The sequence below is a fragment of the Ischnura elegans genome, chromosome 3 (assembly GCF_921293095.1).
Source record: "Ischnura elegans chromosome 3, ioIscEleg1.1, whole genome shotgun sequence".
In the NCBI taxonomy this organism is placed as follows: Eukaryota; Metazoa; Arthropoda; class Insecta; order Odonata; family Coenagrionidae; genus Ischnura; species Ischnura elegans.
Window position 1 is genome coordinate 101,313,172 of NC_060248.1, and position 25,437 is coordinate 101,338,608.

The 25,437-nt window shown below is 36.2% G+C and overlaps 1 protein-coding gene across 1 annotated transcript in view; it reads right to left on the reverse strand.

The window, feature by feature from the left end:
• Positions 1-25,437, reverse strand: part of LOC124156258 (delta-1-pyrroline-5-carboxylate synthase) — a 106,111-nt gene that overhangs the window by 45,855 nt on the left and 34,819 nt on the right. Inside the window, exons 4-8 of the mRNA XM_046530681.1 lie at positions 22,722-22,829; positions 21,709-21,870; positions 17,599-17,814; positions 5,722-5,884; positions 1,253-1,462 (exon numbers count right to left, since the gene is read on the reverse strand). Coding sequence (XP_046386637.1) covers positions 1,253-1,462; positions 5,722-5,884; positions 17,599-17,814; positions 21,709-21,870; positions 22,722-22,829 — 859 coding nt within the window. The remainder of the gene's footprint in view (positions 1-1,252; positions 1,463-5,721; positions 5,885-17,598; positions 17,815-21,708; positions 21,871-22,721; positions 22,830-25,437) is intronic.

Consider the following 25,437-nt stretch of genomic DNA (forward strand, 5'->3'; position numbering starts at 1 on the left):
TGGAACTAATTGGCAACTCGTGGCACAACTTGGCAATTTTTGGTATGTGTTTTTTCCCCAACTACAGCACTGAGGGCTTCCATCCAGAATGTAAGAATATAGGTATGCATGAAAATATATCGATGGCTAAGTTCTAACAACACGTATCTGAAATTCGGCCGGTTTGAGACAGGTATCGTAAACAAAGTGTAATAACATTTAAAAATATAAATACAAGCAAATAACAACTCTTTGTTTGTAAATAAATGCTTCTAATCAGTTTTATGAACTTTTGGTATTTAATTTCAGTGTACAATTAAAAATATTAATCTTTTTTTTGCTCTCCGAAAAAGTTGCTATTTTTGAGATACGGGTTGTTAGAACTTAGTCAATGATATGCAGAAATATGTAGGAAGTGACATAGGCAGAGACCAACATCGGTCGTGACTGACATGGGTAGTGACTCACTATCGGTCATTTGCGAATGAATAACTCAAGTGAATGGTGAACGGTGATCAACATCAATGAAAAGACCGATTTAGGACATCACTAACAATAAGTTAAAGCGCCCATTACACCACACATGCAGCTAGTTGAATAGGGTAGTTTCTATCATCAAAGAAAACGAAAGGCATTGATTGCGATCCGTTACCCACCATTAGTGTATTCATAATATACAAATTATTTGGTTTTAGAAATCCCAGTTTAGACGAGTGACAATGGTCAATTTAAACCGCTTTTGAAAAAGACCAGTTTGGCAGCCATGCGATGCCACTCCATGTGACGTCACAGGGACCTAGTTTCTATACGAGTGGATAGGAATTTTACATCGTCTGAGATTACCAATGCATGCGTGAGGCACAGAGCTCAGGGAAATATCTCTTAATAATCACCTATTAAAACTGGGTAAGGTCGGAAAGTTTCCTTCGCTTGATAAGGTATTAATAATCCATAATTAAGCCAAGCGCTACCTGCTAGCAGGGTACTCTGCTACCTGCTAGCAGCCTGCGCCTAGCGGCGCACATGTCCTCGCCCCAAGGTCACCTCACTTTGCGGCAGCGGGAACCAGACTGACGTCACACGGTCTTTTCCCGGTATTCATACTTAGCCGTCGCGTTTTCGCGCGCTTGAAAATTTTCACTTTTCATTTAATCGCGAAAAATAGACATCGTCATTTTAAAATCTAAAAGTGTGAGATGTGTTCTCCTGGAGTAATAATATTTCGATTTAGGCAATAAAAAAAATAAAAGAAAACCACCCTGTTGGGTCTTACCCGTGGCGAGGGACTTGAGTTTGGGTGGCGTGAGCTGCAGTCGGGAGAGAAGCGGCTTGGAGAGTCCTCCCTTAGTGGCCGCCGTCATGTCCTCGTTGTTGGCGTCCAAGATCTCCTTCTGACGCGTCTCCAGCAGGTTCGCCATGTGGCGGATGGCCTCTGCGCGGTCCACAGCCGGCAGGCCCTGCAGAATACGGCTACCGGTGCGGGCTGAGAATGTGATGAGAAAATACGAGTCTGTCATTATACCCTGTTTCCTAATAAGGGATCTATTGACCCGCACGTTGTGTTAAATTAAAATAATATATTTAATTATTTTTTCAAAATCTATTCTTCTGTAATTTCGTATCTGAGGGTAATTTCTTTCGATGCATCTCAACTGGGACAAAGTGGCTACATTTACACGCAGGAAGGAAGAAAAATGGAGGTAAAAATCAAGAAAGGGGTTCGATATGGATGTAATATATCGCCAGCAAACTTCAAATGGTACAAGAAGTAAGCGGAGAAGGAAATAGAAAACAAGAAAATAAATATAAGAAGAAGCTTTTGTTCTTGTTAGTAAGAAATGTTTTAATGAATGTTACACCAAAAAGGCAGCAATTTTGACGTATAACCTCTCCTCGTACATTCGACAAATTTTCTCCCCTTTCTGTTATCCTGCAGACCCCAGACTCCTTATACAGGAATAAAAAAACATAGTAGAAATACTTTGATTCTATTTGAGTAATATTCTTCGAGGAATTTCTCCTGTTTCTCGGGTAACCGAAATGACAAAAATTTTCACGTTTCTTTGCGTTCATCGAAAATTTGCAATTTTTCGAAAAAATACGGTAGATAACAAGTAATTTTCTTTTAACGATGGCATGAATAACGTTGAATAGCTAAATTATGTAGAAATAAGGAGTTCGTGATGACAAAAACCTGCAAAAAACTAGACAACTTCATGGGTCAAAACAACACATGTCCGTCCTTCAAAGCGGAGCGAAACTCGCATCCTACCAGGGTTCGTTGGGTTTGACTAAAATGGCACAAAAACCATCATGAATCTCAACCGGAACAAAGTGACTACATTTACACGCAGGAATGAAGAAAGATGGATGTAAAAAACAAGTGAGGTTCGACATAGATGTAACATATTGCCAGCAAACTTCAATTTGTATATATAGTATGCAGAGAAGGAAATTGGAGAACAAGAAAATAAAAAGAATCAAGGCAGAAGAAAGTGGAATCACTATGTTACGCTTTGTTATTAATTTTTCCAAACTAACAGAAAGGATGAAAGACTCACAGAACTCACTGAAAGCACTAATGGAATACAACATGAAATTAATCAAGAAACAAACCAAAATATTCATTTGCGGAAAAGGTAAAGAAGTGGCCCATACCCGTCCCAAAGAAGAAAGATTTGATCAAGTGGAATCATTTACCTATCTTCGAAGCACCATTACCTGGGATTGAGAAGCAACTGTAAACTAACTAGTACATATCTTCTTTCCGCATTTTTGCCTCTAAATAATTCTTTCGACACTTGCACCGTTAATTAGAATATTCAAGTACAATACGAGTTTATGTGAGTATTAATGAGTGGTTCTACACATAAATACCCCATAGTAAGTTAGATATATGATTAAAGCCAACGATTGAATTTCACTGAGGAGTAGGTACGAGGGAAGTGAACAATCAACTAATCAAATTTTTAACCAACCGTGTTTCTCTATGAAGATGTCGCAACAAATCTTGGTCATTAAATGAAAATACGAGGTGCAGGCAGAGATGGGCAAAATACATGTCAAATATATTTTAGATACAAAATAGAAATTACTTTTAAAATCTGTATTTCAAATACAAAATACAAATTACATCTAAGAATTGTATTTTAGATACTAAATACAAATGTAATTTCAAAATACTCTATTAAAATACGAAATACATGCCTTCAACGAAGTTCTTACCTAATAAAAAATTAAGATAAATTCAAATATGAACTATTTTTAGAATGGGAGGCTCAAACATTCTAGCCACGCGTCTATAGGAAACTGGCAATTTGACCATTATCCATGGCGAAATGTCTTAAATAAAATGGAGAAAAATGTCTCCTACACCTTTGGGAACAGCGTCAGATTCTACAAGTCCCCTCCAAAAATTACTCAATGCAAAACTTCGTTTCGCAAAATACTCCACACGCGACTACGTTTTGCGAGTATACAAGGGCCTACGGGTGTTACAGAAGTAAATTAAGGGGCAATTTATTGTCCCATAGATGGCAGGCTAATACAGACTCATTCGGGATCCCTGCCATCTCGTCGCACGCTCTTTCTACTTATGCACAAAAAACATTAGATGTATTTTGATTTTGAATGTATTTTAAAAATACAAACTACTCTTTAGATGTATTTTCATTACAAAATACTCTCAGAAAATGTATTTCCGATACAAATTACAAACTACAAAAAGATCGAAAATACGTATTTCAAATACAAGTATTTTCGATACTGCCCATCTCTGGGTGCAGGTGATCACTTTATTTTTTTTTAAGAGGATGTGAGTGTTAATTTGGACTCTAATGTGGGTTGACTATGAATAGATCTCCAACTCTTTTACCTCATCTCCCTCTCTGTCATCAAGGGCAGTACATTTTTAATGTAAATAGATGCTATTATTTTCATTAACAACAGCAGACCTCGATATTTTCTATTGCTCACTTTTAATACCATCTGAAGCTTCTGACTCACGACATATTACCAGGCAAAGCATAAAAGGCTGTTTCAGAGAGATTTTTTGCGCATGACCTTCCAAAATTCAATGATGGGATGAAGAAAGTATGTTGATGGATAATAATTGAAAAGATTGGAGTGCAATCTCCACAAAAGTCAAAATTACATTCCTCATAAAGTGAAGGAATGCCACAGACCTCTTATTCAGGGCATTCAACTTTGACTTAACGAACAAAGGGAAGACTCAGGTGATATATGTTGGTGATGTAGGTAACCTATTGAAGGGCCACAGCCTGTTTCCCGCGAATAAAGATTTAATGCCAAAGCAAACCGCAGTGCACTATATCATCATCAAATAGTCTTGATTAGGTGTCCAGGCTTTATGACGATGAAGAATGCATGGACCAGTATGGAATTTGGAAAGGGCGTTACAGGTATATTTGATCGGTGACCAATGGTAAACTTTTTTTTAGGCTTTCACGGCGTGGTGAGATTCAACGGAGAGGTTATTAGGATGTACACTGCGTGTGCCTCTCCGCTGAACAATGGTAAATTTCTGTCGGTGTGGAATCCATCTTAATTTACACCGAAAATGACTTCTTCACATACTCTGCACGATATCTTCTTCCAATGACAATTTTGGGGATGAAATTTAGGGGAACCAAGATTTTATTTTTATTTCCAAGCCCAAATTACGAATTTTGAAATAAATACTGACAATTTTCCACGATTATAAAATTTATTAGATTAGGTTAGGTACTACATCATCTTCACCTTGAAGGTAGTGCAGAAATATTGAAACCTTGGTCGTATTAAATTTTACAATCGTTGGAAATTGCAAGTTTTTATTTCAATATGGAAACATTCCCCTCCAGCACGCTTGAATCTTCGGGGTTTGGTTCTGCTGCCTTTTTATTTCAGGTGGGAGGGAGAGGTGGGCGGAGGGGATGAGGAGTGGAGGGGGAAGATGAAGAAATGCTGTGGATGACTGGGTTCCATGCATTGCTAATTCTAAATCCGGTATCTCTTTTATAATTACTTTTGTTTGTCTTTATCTCTACGGCTTCCCGGATGAGTCGGAATTTGAAATGTTTCACCTTCGCGATGATTCTAGGTTTTTATGAAATCGACCGCGTGTCCCGTGGCTTCGTGCTCCACTATAGATGACTTCGTAGAGTCACCCAGTCGAATGGCCCGCTTATGTTCTTCTAGTCGAGTTTTGACTGTTCGTCCCGTTTCCCCGATGTATTTCTTATAGCAAGTTCCGCAGGGGATTTCATATACTCCTTGAATTTGAAGTGGCGTCCTGTCCTTGACATATCCCAAGAGGTGTCGTACGTGGCTGTGTGCTTTAAAAAGCTTTAATCAAAAAATATAACAAACTATTAACTGGTTAAATTGTCTAATTTGAGGTACAGCAACATGTTTACTTACGTCTACTTCGCTTTCCATGAAAATTTCAAGATGATAGCATTAGTTTTCAGCAAGTATGCCTTGCGCAAAAAATACCGGTCGAGCCGTAGGAATGCATCCTTTTAAGGCCTTTACGGCGATATTTGATCCCTAAAAAAAATTCACTCATCGTTGATTACGCGCGAATATGCCCGAATGACTAACCCACGCACTCATCCGTGGAATGCAACGCCATCTCCACGAGAGGCGGCGATATTAAAAGACATGACTCATACGGCACCCATTTCGAGAGGGTGATTATATTTTTATTGAATCAATTCGATATGAATTCTATATCCGTACCGTTCTCCGCCAAAACCTCGACAGGCGTGCCCGTGATCTGGGTGTCCGAGAAGAATGTTCCAATCTTCCTTCCGTCCAAGATGGACTTGATGGCCTTCTCCTGCATTCCGTTGCATATGATGACAGAGACGCCGTGATCCAAAGCCCAAGTTGCTGCCTTCACCTGGAATGGGAAGGAATGGAAAATATTAAAAAAATCATCACATCTTCCCTTTTCTATGCATTCATTACTTCGGCAGTTAGCTCATGTACCAATGAGATGGCTTGCAATGCATAGCCCTCAGACATCGATATTTACAAATAACACACAAATGCCATCGACTACATAAAAATGTCGAACATATCATGTCGACCACACAAAAATTACAAATATATATTTCTACTCCACGCCAAATTCACATAAGAATAGCTTCGCTTCCCATTTAATGCTAAATAATGTTATATTGAGATATAGAAATATTCGCTATTCCCAGGCACTTAATTTGGACTCCTGATTACATAATGAATATGTTAGGGAAATGAATTTTACCATAATATCGCAGTGAACATGGTAGCACATGTAAGTGCCTGCCTCGTAAGGATAGTTCAATGCTTCTGCTCAAGTCTTCGCTTGAAGATTTATAATGAGAAATTGTGGAATCTTAAAATGTGTTTCATTTTCAATGCTTTGTGAAAATATTTGCCTGAGCTGTGACAATACAAGGATAAAAAACGGCTCTTCCAAAAATGAACCATAGAAAAAGGTGACCAGAAGAGACATGAAGCCATTGACACCTTGTGGCGGGCGCTAAAGAAGAAATTGACCGAGGAATATGGAAAGAAAGACATATGTGGAGAAGTATGCTACAGAGAAGGACCCGGAGGATATACAAGCCGTGTGTTAAGATACAGAAGTCATGTGAGAAAGTGTAGGAAAAAATTGAAGGAAAAGTCCCACGTGGAACACCAACAGACAAGTATTTTCGGAAAATAAGAAGGGCATAAGAAAGAGGTACATTGGGGAGCTGAAGGAAATAGAGTAAGAGAGGCAACAGTAGTTGGTAAGAGTTTTCCTTGAATTCTCGGTAATTTTATGAGAATACCATATTGGAAAAGGGAGTCCTGCTCATTTACGCAAACACTTTAATATCACCAGCAACCTGAAGATGTACTAAGTCTGGAATCCATTTAGGACGGGATTCTTATTTGGTATTGCTACCGAGAGAAATAAATTCTACGAAACGTGGAATTCTCTAGATGAGCGAAAGATATGGCTGATAAAAGTTGACTGCATTACTAAAAAAATTATTTCTTTCCCTTTCTCATTTTTCGCGTTCTTCATCTGAATTTTATCGAACATTTTCTACGATAAAATGCGTTTCTTAATCGGAAAAAGGAATTTCTTACATATTTTAAAGGAACTATTTGCGCTATTCTGCCTTTTGAAACTAAAATATCAATTGAGATTAAATAACTAAGTAGTTGAAAGGAAAAAGATTTCCGGAGAATTTCTATCCCGTGGACTATTACCTATGGACTACACTCGATCCCGTTACGCTAATAATCTAATCAATTTGCTCACTTTCGCCCTGACTTCCGCTATATATTTTCAAAACGTCTGGGCATGGCAAGGAGATAAAGCGATTTGTCAAATATTTATTCTAGCGTAAGTCAAATGAGATACGGGGATCACCGATTATCTGATGGCTTGTTTGTGCATTGCCTGAAAAGGCTTAATAAATATTATTTCGAAGAGAAAGTGGTTTGCTTCGGTACTTCAAGACTCAGAAATTTCCAAGACAAAAGCATTTAGGGCTAAAAATTTGAACTGATGTGCATTACACAAGAATTAAATGCTCATTTATTTTTTCGAAATGAGCATGTACTAGCAATTCAAAGATATCGATAATAAAGAAAAGGTGAGTATTCCATTCCTATCTGGGGTATGAAATCATGTAACCAAGATCGACCAAGAAAACAATGTTGCATATTTGTTTTGGAAAACCTGTAACTAATATTTTTAAAATGAAATCTCTCGAATACGGCTGGTATGCTAATACCTTCCGTCACTATCCTATTGAGGCTGCTTGCCTAGTGGTATGTATATACATACTTCATTTGTGCTAATGCACATTTCAGCACGCAGCGATCATTTTGAGAACACATATCAACCTCTTTGTACTTGTATACGTTACCTAATGCTGATGATGACGATAATTATCACTGGTGAGCGACCAACAAGCCAGGCAAAACAACTTCATTGACCTGAGTGAAGAAATTGTACTATCTTTGAACCATGATAGAGATATATAACCAGTGAACTGATGCGATGTTGCCAAATTGCGGCAAGACTTTTATAAGAGTTCGCAGTCGGAATACTTCCAGCAACGTAAGAAAATAGAAGCTCGTAAAACAAAATCAGGAGAAATCATGAGATGGACAACGGCCTCCAAAATGCTAAAATTTGTTACATTTAGCCATCGGAGTTAAATTGAAATATGATTTGCTCGAGTTTAGAAAGGTAGCACTATCTAGTGACATTATTTCCATAGATGATATAGGGCCAACAATGAGCATGGAACGACCATAAGATTACCAATTAGACCACACAAACTACTTTCAAAAATAGTTTAATACTTTAAACTTTTTAATGGGTTAGCATAAAAAGTTGTTATTATCTTTTAAAAATGTTAGAACTGAACCTGGAAGTAACATAGATATAAAACAATATACATCCCTGCCCTTATCAAGTATACTCTAAAATCGAATGGTAACAACACCATTCTTAAACCTGCTCTGAAAGATATTTACGATTTTTGGGGAAGGTTCGAGAAGCTTTTATGGTAGATCGTTTCAGTGAAGTATTGTTCTCCTTATGAATATGATACGTAAATGAACGGAGAAAGTGACCGGCTAGGAAAATCAGGAAAAAATTTGTTATGAAGATAACCTTGAAAATAAAATGATAGGTTTTTAATGGCAAACTACCTTCAAGGAAAAGAAATAAGAAGTGGCTAGACGGAAAAGATAACGAGGAAAAAGGAGTTAGTTATCAGCGTAAAAAAAGTGTAAAGAAAGGAATGTTTTTGAACGAATAAAAATATTTTACTATGAATGAGAAGTGGAGCATTGCAAAAAATTAATATTTTAATAATTAAATGAATAGGTATAACATTTGTACGTGCCATCTTGAAGTATTCGATAGAGGTTTATCACAATAATCATTGATAGAAGCACCGAAGGGGCAACTGATTTCACCTAATATCTACCATACCCATCATATAAACACTAATTTACACAGGAATACCAGAAAATCCATGCAGAAATATAATGAAAATGTAATTGGATTCAATTTTCTTTAGGTATACGCATTTTTCTGGTTAAATTACAAAGCAATGCGATAGCGAGTCCGAATTTTCCTCCACGTATTCTTTCAAGCCCTCAAGCTATATAAATGGTGCTCATAATATGTATACGAGAATTTCCTCTCATGTATCGCAAAGTATTGTGAAATCACGATGAATTTTAGGTCCTGCGACAACATTTTCCAGGACTACAGTTCCTACAGCAAAAAATAATGCAATCATTCTCTGCTTTTATTCCTACAGGATAGAAGACTTGAATTTACTTGCATCATTCTCAATACTTTACTTTTTTCCAAACCGTATGAAAATCCTCCAATTTATGTCGATCATAGACCATCCTAAAGAAAATGTCTTGGTAATTCATTACATAGGGCACATAAACACTATTCATGATTAATCTGCAAAATAATTAACAGCGACCGAGGGACCAACCGCGATTGATGCCAGTTATACATTTTTTGGCTTGGTATAAGTAATCCTTTAATTTTACACATTTTTTCGAAAAAAAATAGATGCTTGATTTATTTAACTGACCATAATTTATCCATATCCATATCCATAAAATTGATTAATTTCGCATTTATCGCTAAGTACATTAATTATTCAATCCGGAGAGAGTTTTTTCGCATGAGATAGAGGATGGAAAACCAAGAGACGGAAATGGAAGGATAAAAGTAAGTCATTAACAGGCAATAAATTTAAATCACAGAAATATTGACATCGCAAGAAGTGATGTGATTCATTACAGATATTTCAAAATCAACGTTATTGGCCGGAAAGAGCACCTTATATTGATAAAATTATCAAATAGTGAATTAATTCCCTGGGGAGGATAATTAACCTGGATCCGCCCAATGTAACATAAATGTCACACCCTGTATCGCTCCACTGTAATGGCTCTTGCATCGTTCGGGCATGGTATATTGTTGTGTTTTATACCTTATAAGAAAGAGGAAGCTAAGTGCTTCAATTCAAGGTAAGAATTGTCAAGTGAGAGTGAAGACCTATCCTTTGAGTACCCCTGGTACTTATGCGCCTTCCCTAGACACTAAAAATGGACGTTCGCTTTGTGTAAATATTTAATTTTTTCATTAACTATATGCGCTACAGCGACAAATTTTGGTATGTATCAACATGATGATACAAAATTATTAATAATACATTAATATGTTTGGTATTGCTTTCCATTTCTGTAATATACTCTGATAAATGTTACTGTGACATAAATGTCACATTGGGCGGATCCCTATGCAAATCTTCAAAGTTTCGAATTTTATGCTCTAGTTAGAATTTATTCCATTTTCAACGTTTTTTCCTTCGTATTCTCGCCAAAAGACTTATTATTTATCAATTAGTCGATAAATTTGCATTTATTAACTTTTATTCCGGTAATTACTTTTGAATTAAATTTTTTAATATAAGGGATATCGATAGCTCAGAGATATTACACTGTGTGAAGCTAATTAGCTTCCGGAAAACGAAGACTTTGACGAAGTACAATATACCTTGAGCTACCAGAAGCAGCAATCGTCACTGATGAGGACATTGCAGATGACCAGGCTGGTGGACTTGTGGAAAATTTAACGGGAAGACATCGGGCAAGAGTGGAGCTTGTTTTGCAGCTTGGTAATGATAATACTAATGAATTTCAAGAGAAGTCCTGAAGTATTTCGGTACCAGTTAGATGTAAGGAAAAGGATTCGAAGTCAACGAAGCTTACATCACTTCTCCAATAGCAAAAAGTAAAAAGAGAAGCTGCCAATTTGCGACAAGAAGGTCATTTTGTAAGAAATAGGTTATTCCCCGAAACAGATCTTCCTGGATGGAGGGAAAAATTAGGTGTAGAAATTTTTAAAATGGTTTTTTCGGATGACATTCTTTTTTCTCATGGCAGAATTAGATAATTATACTACTTCTTTTGTTTTTTCATCTTCTAGCATCAGTAAAGAGGAGATGAAAATTTTCATTGGGATTTTACTGTTATGAGGTTGTAACTGGTTTCCATCCTGCGATGCTCCTGGGAAGATTCTGGGGGTGCTCACAACTAAATGGTTACCGTAGCCTAGCGAAGGAATAGGTTCTTTGTGATGAGTAGATACCTTCACTGTGCAGACAATACGATGCCCGACATAATAGACAAATTGTGGAAGCTTCGCTGTAGATCACTACATTGAAAGAACGTTTCAGAGGGATTTTTCCCACTGAAAAAACTCTCTTTTGGCAGGAGTATGATTGTGGAGTATTTTGGTATCCATCCTTGCATGTAATTCATTCAGCGGAGGACAATCAATTTTGGTGGTAATGGTGGAATATTTTCCTTGACTTTTGGATGTAGCTGTTCACAATCTGAAGCTGTTCACAATCTGTTCACGAGCGAATTCTGGCCATTGCATGTCACAATTAGAGATCAGGCGTGTAATAATGCAAACATTACTGACCATACATCGATGCAAAGGCAAGTATAGCCGCCGTACTACTTCATTTTCAACAGAGGCAGACAGTGAAATATGTTACGATGCTAATGATCAATTAGTCTCAAAAGATTGCGTCGCCGTGCTGGAGAACATTGCGCTTCCGTCAAATGCACTGCATGCGATGCATGAAATATGGACAAATATTGCTTTACTACTTACCACTCAAAATGGTACGTATACACCGGCATTGAACTCTAAAGCAATCTTTAGTTTATATGAAACAAATTGATTCAAATTTAATTCAATTTTATAAGGTATTACACCCTTATATGTCGTGAGAATATTTTTAAAACATGTATATTTATTCTATGTATTTTCCAAAATTGGGAAATGCATTTTCAACTATTTTACTTATTAGCCATGTAAAAATATTATTTAAATGTACCTTCAACAAATCCATTGATTGTGTCAATTCAAGGTTCTGTAATTTCATAACACTACTGCCGAAAACTTAAATTTATACATATATTTAAAATAATTTTTCTTGATGTGTATTTGACAAGTTTATAATATAAACATTATTAATTTAAATATACCCCAAACTTGTGAAATAGCATTGAAAAAATCCAAAACACTTCTACATCTTAAAAAATCACAATTTACATCGAAAAATTTATGAATCGCGGGCAATGGAACTCTGAAAATTATTGCTATATTTTTAAACAATTTACTTTAAATTTAAACAAAAGCTTGAAAATAGTGTACGTAATTAATAATATGTTTTTCTGGTGTTTTTTATCATTTAAATGAACAGTGCAGCTCAAATGCGAAAAATATTTGCTTTTTCTGGGGAAATATTACCTTGCACCAAAAGACAACAGATCCGCCCAATGTGACATTTATGTCACAGTCTGTATCTCGGAAACTACACAACCGATCAACGAAATATTTTCAGAATGTAGTAAAAATGAGACCCTTACCATTCCCCTAGAATATGAATTATTAATCTCAAAAAAAATATTTTGGGCGGATCCAGGTTAAATCGATTTTTCACTGATTTCTCAATTATTTTTACCGACAAGGTACACAACATTTTTCCTGAAGTTTCCTATTCAAGTACTGCCACTATCCTCATCCCCGCAGCAATTTTTTCTTTCCACAGTATTTTTTTCAATCAATCAATTAAAAAAAGTCTCGGTTAAGAACCAATGTACGTTCGATAAACTTGATAATCACGCGTATCATAATGTCTTTGAGCAGAGAATCAAATCCATAATTTTTACTGCATTTGATTTTTAAACATTTTCAACCGGCTCAGCTTGTCGAGCCATCTTCAAGGCCTGATTTTTAGATCAATTGCTAAAGACTTTTGAATGTTATGACCGAGATATCATAATTTTGAAAGTATGAATTTTATGATTCTGTTTTATTTAGGATGCTCCTTCATTAAATTGACCGTTCTCTTTATATTCACTAAAATTTTCTATTGCTTAGCTTATAAGTTACTTTTCTCCATTGATCAATGAACAAGGCTATGAAAAAAGAAATAGTTTTTAAAATATTTTCTTCCATTTTTTGCCTAATCAATTCATTACGATTGGACTAAAAGATTCACAAAGCAAAATTAATAGTAAGTGACTAAAAAAAAATTACATCCACTTAGTAGACATAAACTTTTATTTATAGATAAGTTCATGCTCATGCATATAATGAAATTCATATCTGCTAATTTATATTTTATAAAGACTGACGAACTAATAACAGACTTATCAGCGCAATATAGGAAAAATATATAAACAAATTATAACCAAGAAGCTGCCGCTTCTCGTACTTCAACTGTTTTTCACAATCTTGCATTACATCACCTTCCATACTTTACTTATACCGTCTACTGATTAACCGAATTCGTTCATAACAAGTTATAGACGATGGTTTATCATTCCTATCCATCAATCCGTAAAATCTGAAAGCGAAAGCGACTTGATGTCTTCAGCTGTTTACCGTATGATTCCATGGACCGAGAAAGTCGCAAACATCCCCTTACCCAACCGATGCCAAAAACATGTCCTCGAACCGCTAAGTACGCTGGCCGTTTACTGCGGGACTATTTTCACATTTTGCCTCATCTGTTTTGTCTTCTTGGAGGGTGATTAAACGCACAGTTACGAAACGAGAGTTTTCAATCCGGCGCGTTCCCTCGAGATGAGAGCCGTGTATTACGTAAGACGATGAATACCGCTATATGATAATTTAACATTTCTTCAAGGCAACAGAAGCATGAGTCTATGATGATATTTCTAGTGACAATCCTGGGTTTCTTTTTTTATCACGTTTATTAAATCAGTTTCAAGTCAAAACAACGCAATTATTCTAGCCTTAATAAAAAATTTCAGGTATTCATACTATTACCATCAGAACCAGTGTATTAATGCGGATAAGTGAATGAAATTTGCAAGTGTAAAATAAAGTATAGCATTAAAAGCATATTTCTTAGGCCGTCAGTCGATTCAGTAAATAGAGTCGTAATTATAGGAACGCATTTTCAAATTCCATGAAAACGAAATATACTTCATTCCTCACCTACCTACTTGAAAGCTCATTTTCAATATTTTCATCTCATCACCGTCTGCAAGTCTCTGGGAACGACGATTTGACGAGAAAAGTCATTACCTTTGCGAATAGGAAACTTTGGTTGCACATGGAGGGAATGTGGCTAGACAGTTTGGTGAAGAAATACGATTATGACGCCGTGGTAATATTAAGGAAACAACGCCACCTGCTGCGATGAGCTTCACAATAAAATATTATTCACTATAAAATATTATTCAGAATGCCGTATGATATCATACGAATCTTATAAAATTTCCTCCAATAGCGAATTACTCTCCTCCTTAAAAAAACGCGGTTAAAAAAGCGCTGTTAAAAAATACTATTCTAACCACCCATTCAAAACTTAGCCCTTATTTGATTGGTTCAGAATGTGTTAAACAATTCTTAAATCGTAAAGAGTCTACAATCAGAATTGTTCTTCAATTTCTTCAGGTTCTAATTAGTGGATGGAATTGTGATTCAAAAACATATATTGTGTTTTTCCAAAAAACATTTTCCCCATTCCTAGACGGTTTCATGATCTAAAACCTAAACACTATGCAAGGAGTATCGAAGTTAACTTTGAAGAACAGCAGGGCGTCAACATCAATATCGAATCAGTAACTAACTTTAACGAGGATCGATTAATATAAGCTAGTGGCTACAAATAATATTTGCTTTGACGCCACCCGCAGGTTAAATGGGTGATTTAATGAATGAAAAGGGCGTTCATAGTGGTGGGGAAAACATTTTGGAGCGATTCATAAGATACTGACGGTATTTTGGAATTTTTTCGCGAAATGATTTTTTTCGCACTGAACACAATCATTTACCCTCTCTCTCATCACGAAGTCCAGGACGAAAAAAAGAAACCATTACCATTTTTCAAACCAAAAACCATTTTTCGTCGATACCGAATCCAAATCTTAATTTAAAATATAATTAAAACAATTCAATGAAGCAGAATAACTGTGGGTAATAGACAATTTAGTGAAGAGAAGCACGAGATAAACAGAAATGGACTCAAAATATACCACTATGCAAACTGATGACTACCAGTGCTTCAAGAAATACCTGAAAACTAAGCACAGTTTTCTAATCAGAAAAACACAATCACCATCCCAATTTTGGAGGAGTCAACCGACTTAATCATTTGAAATGGAATAAAGTAGAATTATAATTAAAACGTTCTTTCTTATTTATCCATTTGATCCCTCAAGTAAATTATCACAGTTGCAAAGTGGAAAATTATCGTAATTTATTGGTAAAACTGAGGACCACCACGAGCAATGTTAATCAAATTTGACGTATATTACCCCTTCCATTCAGACATATATATTTATCATTTAAAATTTCCCAGAAATTAAAGTGGAAATTAACAGGATCATGACATAGAAGGGAAATAAAGAAAAGTAAACCCTTGTGTAGGTAAACCCCTGAACCATCTTGCATGAGATCATGTGCATATAGATGGAGCACATCTATTCTTCAAGTTGAGCCTCAACCGGTCCCCAGTACCGAGTGCTACTCCCTTTGTTGCCAGATATTCGTTCACCGCAGGGACTTGATGAGAAGGTCCCGTAAGAGACGCAACGTAACGAGATACTCAGGTGGCGCCATCTAGACCAGGCGTAATCTTGGGAAGGCGAATCGCCAGCATTCAGAACGGAATGGCCCAGTGGCGAGGAAGCCAAAAGAGAAATTAATTTAGTGCATGGAAATGTCTATCACCAACATCATGGAGTAAAATGAATTTTGGAACCTCCGGATCAGACACCTTATTTTCCCACCCTAGACGGATTGGGATTTCAGAACCTATGTAATTGTAGCCGCCCTAGGTTCTTTTGAGTGTAAATCAATGAAATAGCTGATTTAGAACGACTACGTAGCCTTAAAACAGAAAATAAATTAAATAAAAGCACAGTGAAGGAAGAAACTAGTTTTTCTTCACAGTAAAAGCTGGAACGTTTCTTTTGGCAGGCTGTCAAACCAACAATCGAAAGAAAAACTTTCCGTAATAGCCAGTAGCTCAAGCTAATGGATGAAGAAACAATGGCGTGTATCCAATAAGACTACAAGCTGAAACAGCAAATATTCTCAATCACTTTTCAATTTTCCGTAAGAACCTCGAAGAAGTTCGAGCTCAAAAATTAGATATGTCTAATGATAGTTTCCCTAATAGAAAACACAGTTTTGAAATGATGTAGCGCATCGATTAAAGATGTTGTGAGTTTCAATCTCCCTTGAGTGCATGATGTGAGTTTATTTAGTGATGACATCACTGCAGATTCATGGTCAACACGGATATCGCAAATCATTCACCCGTATATAGCGGGCATAGATTTTTTTCCTTTTATGAATGAACACCTATTCAGTGAACTGTTTTATCATGAACTCCGTTAAATCCCATCATAGCCTGTACGCTAATAGAAATATTACAAAAAATAACTACATCAAAGTAAGAAGGAAGAGGACGAGGTGTGTTACATGCGCGTAGTAAAATCAACCATTGATGCGTATTTATGCACAAGGAGATTACGAATCCAAACAAGGGAAAGGTATACTTTATGACTAGAGTACTATACTATATTTTTCATGGCCTGAGGAGTTGCTTCATTTAAAATAAATCGAGCATGCTTTAAACTCCCAGATTACAAACCTGGATAGAATTGTGTCTATTAGTCAAAGTTTTTTTACTAATGGACACAAATTTATTCGTCGAAATCGATTTTTAATCGAAATGAAAAGCTCGGTGCTCCATCAAAAATCGAAATTTGAACCAAAAGATCGATTCATCGAAAAATATCGACGGTTCTTTTATAAAAATAGTTTGTACAACGACATGTTTTTTATCTATTCATTCAAAAAATTCTCAAAATACACATTTGAGTAATAGAAAAAATATTCTCGGAATACATGCTTGAATTATTCGTAGTAAAAATTTACAAAAGCACGCACATAAAAGTTTTGGGATCTCCACTTCGAACCATTCGGCTTCACTAAATATTTAAGAAAGATTAACTAACATGCTTACTTGATGATCGAGTGACATGCCTTTCCAATTTTACCAGTCTTAGAGAATAATCACATGGGACGGTTGATGTCATCGCCTGCGGGTAATGACGCTGCCGAAATGAAACAAAATGGTCAAGATCGTAGATGAGAAATCGATTTTGGATAGAAAGTCCAAGATCGTGTCTCGATCTCGATATCCTCAATATTTGACCATTAAAACTCGAATTAATTTCATTTATTTTAATCGAAATCGATTTTTCCATCACTAACTGGGTGGGAAGCCAATACTATCCACAACACAAACGCGAATCAAAGGTCTATTTTATATCCCACACGAATTTATGCACACACTTGAAGTTCATTCAAGGATCTTGTCAGGTAAATAATATTATCAGCAGAGGGAAGAGAAACTATTTCCGCACTTCGTGTAATCAATGTTCGAGAGTCGTTGCTCAACCACTTCATAATGCTGTACAGTGAATTCTTAGTCCTTATTTTTATCTTTAAAATCCGACCTTGGAGTCCATTCCTCCGGTTCCGACTCTTGATTTCTGTCCAAATCGCACACTCTGCGACATCTGCGAGGTGAAAGTGTTGATCATCCGCGCGCCGTCTTGATCAGGTGGGCAGGTGTAAATTCCATCCACGTCGGACATCAATATTAAGAGATCGGCTTGCACCTCTGCGGCCAACATGGCAGCCAGACTGTCGTTATCCTTGATGCTAATGACCTGAAAATGAATGAACCCGGTGAAAATTAATGACACCGAAAATACCAATTACTCACCTGATGACAGCTAAAGTCTACGACCACATAACGGAAGTGAATGATGAGGGCACGATGATTCGTTAATTTCATTACTATGCTCATTAAGGAGGGTAATATTAATCTAACTTTAATCTTTAGACGATTATTCTTTCATATAGCCATAAATAAGGGATTAATGTAATATGCATCACAATGTTAAGTATAAGTACTCGCAATTGGGCACATTACACAAAATATATTTATAATTTTATGCATGCATAACTAAGATTTTTCATTTTCTCTTATTCAAAATTTATTACATTTATATGTCCCCAATACTATCAGTTATCAAAAAATGCAAAAGGGTTCAATAAAACTGATGATGAAAATACTTTAATTATGCTTGATTTTATGCTCAATGCGATGACCAAAAATCGACAGCTTATACGAAATCGTTGGAAAAAGTTTTTGTAAGGCTATCCATAGCTACACGAATGACTTACATTATCTACGGTTCGAATCGAAAGTAACAGATCAGAAATTGAGTCTCTATTATTGGGGATTTGACTCTCTAAACAATATGTTCAATATTTTACCACATTTCGTGGCACTCAGTGTAATTTTAATTCAGGAAGTTTTTAGATTGGTATTTTTGGTCCCCGCTGACCATGTTAAAATCACGGCATTAATAAGAGGCATGAGTGAAACACACAACTTGAAATGAAACTCGGCACATCGATTGTGAAAAAATAATGGGTAGCAGATTCAGTACTCTTGAAAACAAATTCTAAGAAAATACACGCACAAAATGGATCAAGGTATGGATTCAAATTAAAAAATACAACGACACCATGAGCAGCGGAGCATTCGTTAAAAAATTAATTGGAAACAGATCCGCTATGAGTAATATTTCAAGAGGTTGCCTCCAAGAGTCCTGTATTACGTATGCACAAAAATTCATTTAAGATCAAATATTAAATGCTAGATAATGTTTCCTCAAAAAACCTTCCAATTTACTGCTAAAGAGAGATGAGGTTGAGGAGGCTGAAATTATGCTACGCATTTTTCTGAACATTGTAGACAAGAATAGCGTAACAATAGACAAATATTTCTTTGACGCATAAAATCAAAACAGCTCAAATGGTAACAAGGTGTGAAAAATATCTTTATTTATTTGTATAAAGCGAAGCCATCAGCGATATAAATTTTCATTCCGATAAAATGAACCAAGAGTTTCAACACTTAGAGCGTATCGCGTAGCGTGAAGGAAAATAAATTTGGAATGAGCCACCGTTTGAATGTGACACGAGCTCCAGAGAACCAGGAATGAGCCGGCAGGAGGAAATCCAAATTTGTCGGCGGTGGCCTAAAATAAGGATCCTTTTAAAAACTTGACCTCGAAAGAGAGCGAAGTGAAGGGCACGAAAACATGTGGTTAAAGCCAGTGTCGTAGCCAGGGTTTTGAAATGGGGGTTAACTGGATATTTCCGGTGCATGGAAAACACCCCAGGGCAAATGGTCCCCGGAAAATTTTGGGATTTTTGATGTTGGAAACATGATTTTTAGGACTCATAAATAGTAATTAAGTACCATTAACTCATCATCATCATTATCACTGGTCAACAATCCTAAAGCCTGGATCACACGATCATTTTTTTCGCCATTTTCGAGTGATCACTCCAGCGATAAGTAGAGTGATCACTCGCAAATGATCGTCGCAGGAAATTGTTTTTCGCGATCACTCCAATGATGATGAGGATTCCCATCACTTTTTCCTTCAATCGTCTGGTCGCTTTTTCCGTCGCTGGAACCGTCACTGAAACACCATATCAGAACGCATGCTCATATGGAGCGATTGCAGCGCAACTTTTGACAATCATGGGAACGACATAGGTAAATATAAACGCGCCATATATTTTTGTGATGTGGGTCCTACGACAACGAGCTGTGATATCGGAAGTGATGCGAAAAGCGACGGCTGGAGGGACCGTGTGATTCAGAAAAATGCTCACTCGAGCGATTACTTTACCGGTCGCGAAAAGCGATCACTATACTAATAACTTTTCGCAACGAAAGAAAATGATTGTGTGATTCAGAATTTAGATTGGTTTGACTCAGCTCTCCAATCAATTCTCCCATACGCCAATCTTTTCACGCCTACGCATTTCTTTTTTTTACCATAAATTATTAAAAGTTATTTATTGAAGCCATCTTATTCGCTGTTGGCACCTCTTCTAAAGGCTAAAGGGGGGATTGTGACCTGGAAAACCCCCCGTGGCTACTTCATTGGTTTAGGCATGGCAAACTGTTCAGTTGTGACGCTGACGTAAATTACTCACACTAGTCCTATTCATTATTTTCCGGGATCACATGACCAGTTCCAAGAAATAATCATTCATAACGAAGCACAGTTTTTTTTAAATCGATCCACATAAAAGGATCTCTAAGGGGTGACATTATTTTTTTAAGGCGTTGGTGTTCCGACGTCTATTTATGACTGTATCGATCTGTAGACACCTCATTATCTCTCATGACGTACCATCCATCCGTAGGACACAGTTATTTTTTCCGAAACTCCAATCGACCAAATGCAGAATCACCCATTGCATCCTTATTGACAGAAATAGCACTTGATTCCGTTCTAGTCATTTCCTCTTTTTAATTCTTTATTCCTAGACTGAGAGGAATACATGAGGATAGAGTGGGCCAGCTTTTATGTCAATATGTCGAACTTCCACCATGCCACACGTGAATCGGTTGGACTTATTAGGGTCAAGGCTGTCTATGAGGTGTCAGTAGTGGGCGGAAACCACTATGGGCGAACATATAAGCTTAAAATCAACTACAATAAACTTACTTACAAGCTGAGACTCCCAGAAAGCTAAAAAAAGTGAATAAAATTTACGGTATCTATAACCGTGAGCACATTTACATTTCCATATGATTAGAAAATGATTGAGGACAAAAATGTATGAATTACAATGATTATGATTTCTTTCATCCACTCAGTACGTTAAAAGTCTAGAGCTAAAACGAAAAATCTAATGCACCAATACAAGAAACCTACATAAATTGTGATAGGAAAAATAAAATAAAAGATAATTATGCAAAACAGATATATTCGAGTATACAAATTTAAAATGAGTGAAGCAATTAGTGAATTTGAGCTAATATGTCTGGGGTTTCATTACTTCACGCATTCCTTTGTAGAAAAAGTAAAAATCACAGCAGATATCCGGAAATTCATTTTAATATGACCCAATTTTCGACAATCATTGACCAATGCATTGAAAAATTTAAGCAAGCAAAGAATTAATTATTTAACTTAGCTCTCGATAAACTATTATTTATTAGATCTAAGAGACACTTCAAAATAGTATCCTGGCCTTTGTTTTTGGAGTGATCACGGTTTCTACAGTGGGATGTATAAATATGCTGAATAATCACAACATATTGGTAAGTGCATCACATTTTATCAAAGAAATGTCCCTTAAAATATAATTTTATGAATCAATTATTGACGACATCATAGCATTTTATCAATCGTTAGAAAATTTTGAGGTTTCCGGTGATACTTTGCGGAATTTGCTGAACATTTGGACGTAAACCAGACTAGAAGATGACGTTCACCGTCAAAAACATGGTTGTGTTATGATAAAGAAAAATCTGAGGAAAACCGAAGGTCAAGTTATTCATTAAAAAAAACAATCGTGAATATTCCTGCTGTAAATATTTTTCAGACAAGATCAAGTTAATACAGCTGATATAAATGAGTTACCTACTTTCTATTAAACCATGAGTGTTCCAACAGTAACATTTTTTCAATGTTTTTCAGCCCATATCAAGTTACAAGTGTCGATATAAAAAAGTGACCTACCTTCCGTGAAGGGGAATGCTCCTCATCGGCCTGCGGGGGAGGAGAGACGGCGTCATTCGTATTTATTATGGGGACTATGTTGAGGCTGATCAACTCCGACAGCGTGCTGAAGAGGTTGCGGCGAGTTTCTTCGTTGTAGAAGTCTGGCTTTGTGACGAGGACCTGAAATATTCCAAACGAAACTAACATGATATAAATCTCCTCCTCTACCTTGAACTGCCCAAAAATTATGGCAAACCGCAGTCAAAGAGAAAAAAATTGGTTCATTAGATAAAATTATTTAAAAGTATTACGTCAGTTTTCATGTCATAAGAAAATAAAATAATATTAATTATATCATTTCCAAAGCGTGATTCTCAAAAAAATTAAAGAACTTTTTACAGAATTTTTAGGAAGCTTGAGTGAGGTAGCCTTTAAGGAAAATTTGAGTTGAGTCAACCTTCACAAAATAACAGCTATTTTTTTCCAAATGAACGATAGAAAATTTTCTAACTAAAATATTTTTACATCATAGTTTTACAAAATCAATTGAAGCACCTCAATAGCCCAAGGAAAAAAAAAACCAGCAACAGTGGATTTAATCTCAGAGAAAGTTACAGAATGTCTTCTTTGAGAGAGGCCTATCTTCTAAAATAAAAAAACAGACAAAAATAGCAAAATCTTTGAATTATAATAATAATTTCGTCTTTATTTTACAAGCGAATTTAGGACTAGATAGTCCTCTCTTACAATTAACTTGTTTCACAACCACATACATCCATACCCTGGATGGTGGTCAAACCACCCAGGCGGGATTCGAACCCGCGACCTCTAGATTAGCAGTAGGGGGCTTTACCCCGGCGCCACCGAGGCCGGCTATAATAGACTCTATTGAGGTAATCTCCTGTTAGAAGGGAGCATTGAAACCAGGTTATGGTTTTTAAAAATAACAATGGCATTATGAGCCGGTGTAAACGCTGAAAGAAACTAATGAAGTATATTTGACGTGTTATCCAAATAAAAGGGAAACATACTTGCGCTAGCTTGACTCCATACTGAGCGAACATGGCATCGTAGAGTGACATGAGTCCGGACTGACCAACTGCAGCGGCAGCCCTGGGTTCCAATAAGGTTCCTGCATCCTAAATGAGGAAATAAAAATTCAATATAAATAATATTTTAAAAATATAATGCAAATAAGTACCTATAGATAAGACTATTGATAGAATGAGTAGAGAATAGAGTTAATTTCTTTTACAGTGTATACTGCCGTTGAGTTAAGGTAATTAAACGAAAAATTGCTGCATTTTTAAATTTATCTCTCCATTGTGACAATCTAGGTCATTAAATTGTATACCTACTCAAGCAATTAGAAAAAAATTAAAAAAGAAAATACAAAACACTTTAGAAGAGAATCGTTGAAGAAGTAATTAACTGTGATTTAGAAGCGGAGAGGCAAAAGGAGGCAGGAGGTATGGACAAGTCAAGGTTAACGAAGAGTCAACAAAGTGAAAAAAAACATGAACATTTTGGTAATAAATGTGCATTGTGCACTTTTCGCAAAAAAACTATCATCAGCACAAATCAATTTTTGAATGTCATCAGTAATAAACTGTTGTTACTCAAATTCCTCATTCAACAAGACCGGATTTTGAACACACGTTGAGCACAGAGATGCTGAATATAATAACCACAATTTCATATTAATTGGCAAATCACATCAGAATGTAATGCATTCTTTAAAAAATATGCACGCATTTAATGGTTTAGTTCAACTTCTATTTCCCCAAGATGGAAGCCACTCCTAGGATACCTAGTTAAATGGATGAGGACACGAAATACAGAAAATAAGAGATCAATAACACCTCAATGTATTTACTATTGGTGAAGTGAAGGTATTTTCCAGATTCATCATCTGAAGAAATTACGGCCAAGTAAAAGTTGGAATGAATAAGATTTTTATATGCACAAATATGTAATTATATCTCCTTGGTTAACATAAAGCAGTCATCTTCTACCGCTACCTCTGGAAAAGCAACCATGAATCTGGCTGATTCTGGCATATTGATGTCAATTTCACGTCGAGAGATTTATATAGAACTATTCAAAAAGCGTACATATTGGTTTGCAAAGTTATAACCAAAACAGATAACTTCCCTTACGAAGCTTTTTTTGGAGAGAATTTTTTTATTTTTCGTTAGAGATATATTACGCACTATCACTGTTTACGTGCCACGCAATGCAAAACTGTTTTTTCTCCTGAATGCGATGTGATACATTTGCGTACATATTGCGAGGAATTTGGTTAGAAGGTTATCCATCCGAATGGGAGGACACAAGCGTCATTAGACGATTCTTAATTATAAAAGAAAAACTAAATAAATGAATCTATAAACCCCTCAGCGCTAATGAACATCCTGATAGTTGAGGAGAACTAGAGTCACTCCAATTAATCCCCTATATTTTTACTTTATAATGATGCTTTCAAAAGACTTCATAAAATACCCAATCTAAGTTCTGCCCATCCGGCAGTACTCAATTGCCTCATGAGCCAGAAGCTTTAATCTCTGGAGACCAGTATTTACCTTAATTTCTCTTTGATATCCCCATGAATAATAACAATGCAGAATAATGCTAAATAAACTTTTATTATCTGCTTTTAATGAAAATTTCTCGAATGTTAAAGAGGGAATTTCAGGAAATGAGACGAAATATTTTCCATGGCATGAATACAGAGCGCTTAACAGCCATTTTATTTTGAATAGGGATTTAATTCTCAGTGCAAGGCCACGAATTTTGGCAATGGGACGCTTTAACTTTAGTATGCAACGTAAAGTGAAGTTACTCTCTGCAGTAATTTGGGTTGAAATTTTCGCTTTCCTTCATGAATAGCGTCATGGCTTTACTCATATAAATATTTCATGAGGTTTTAAAAATGGTGATGACTTCGTGCCAAGCCCTTCACTTAGTCTCCCAAGGAAAGATGCAGACGCAGTGGTAGGTAAAGGTTTAAAAGTCTTGAATGAGAGAGGTTATGGGCGGTTGATTAAAGCAGTTGGAATGAGGTGATACCAATTATCTACTCTATTTAGTAGGTTATATTTAGCCGGCTATACGTCTGGCTAAAATCTGTTGAGTGGTCTCTAAAAAGGACGTACAGCTCCCTTTCGACTGTTCGCACCTCAATTTTTTTACACGCTTTTTCTTATCTTGCTTCGTCTGCTTGTCTGTTTTATCGATGGACCTTGAAATTGATTTTTAACCCAATGCCCATTATCGGATCGGCTTGACATTTTTCACTTGCTTGCTTTTGATGACAATACAACGTTCAATCATCAGGCATTTGAAATTTTGTTCCATTGTGCTCTAACTAATGAACTGAATTTATGCATGGATAGATAGTTAAAAATTTTCTCAACAGGTAAGGTTAGTTATAATTTTCATCGGCATAAATTTCTCAACCATCTCAAATGCATCACTGTAAAGCAGGAAATAAAAGTAAAATACAAAGGATTTAAAAACCCGCTTTTTTCATATAAAGTGAATTAAAAATTAAGCTTTTCATCAATTTAAGAATAAAGCGTTGGTCTAGATTGGGTTTATTATTAATACCAGTGACTGATAGTTAAGAGGGGCGAGCGCCCCCCTTGAGGGTCCGCTCGCATTGCCTAAGATTGCAAGATCACAATTGTAACTTTTTATATCATAAGATGAAATTGTATTTGTGTATAGTCAGTTTAAGTAAAACTT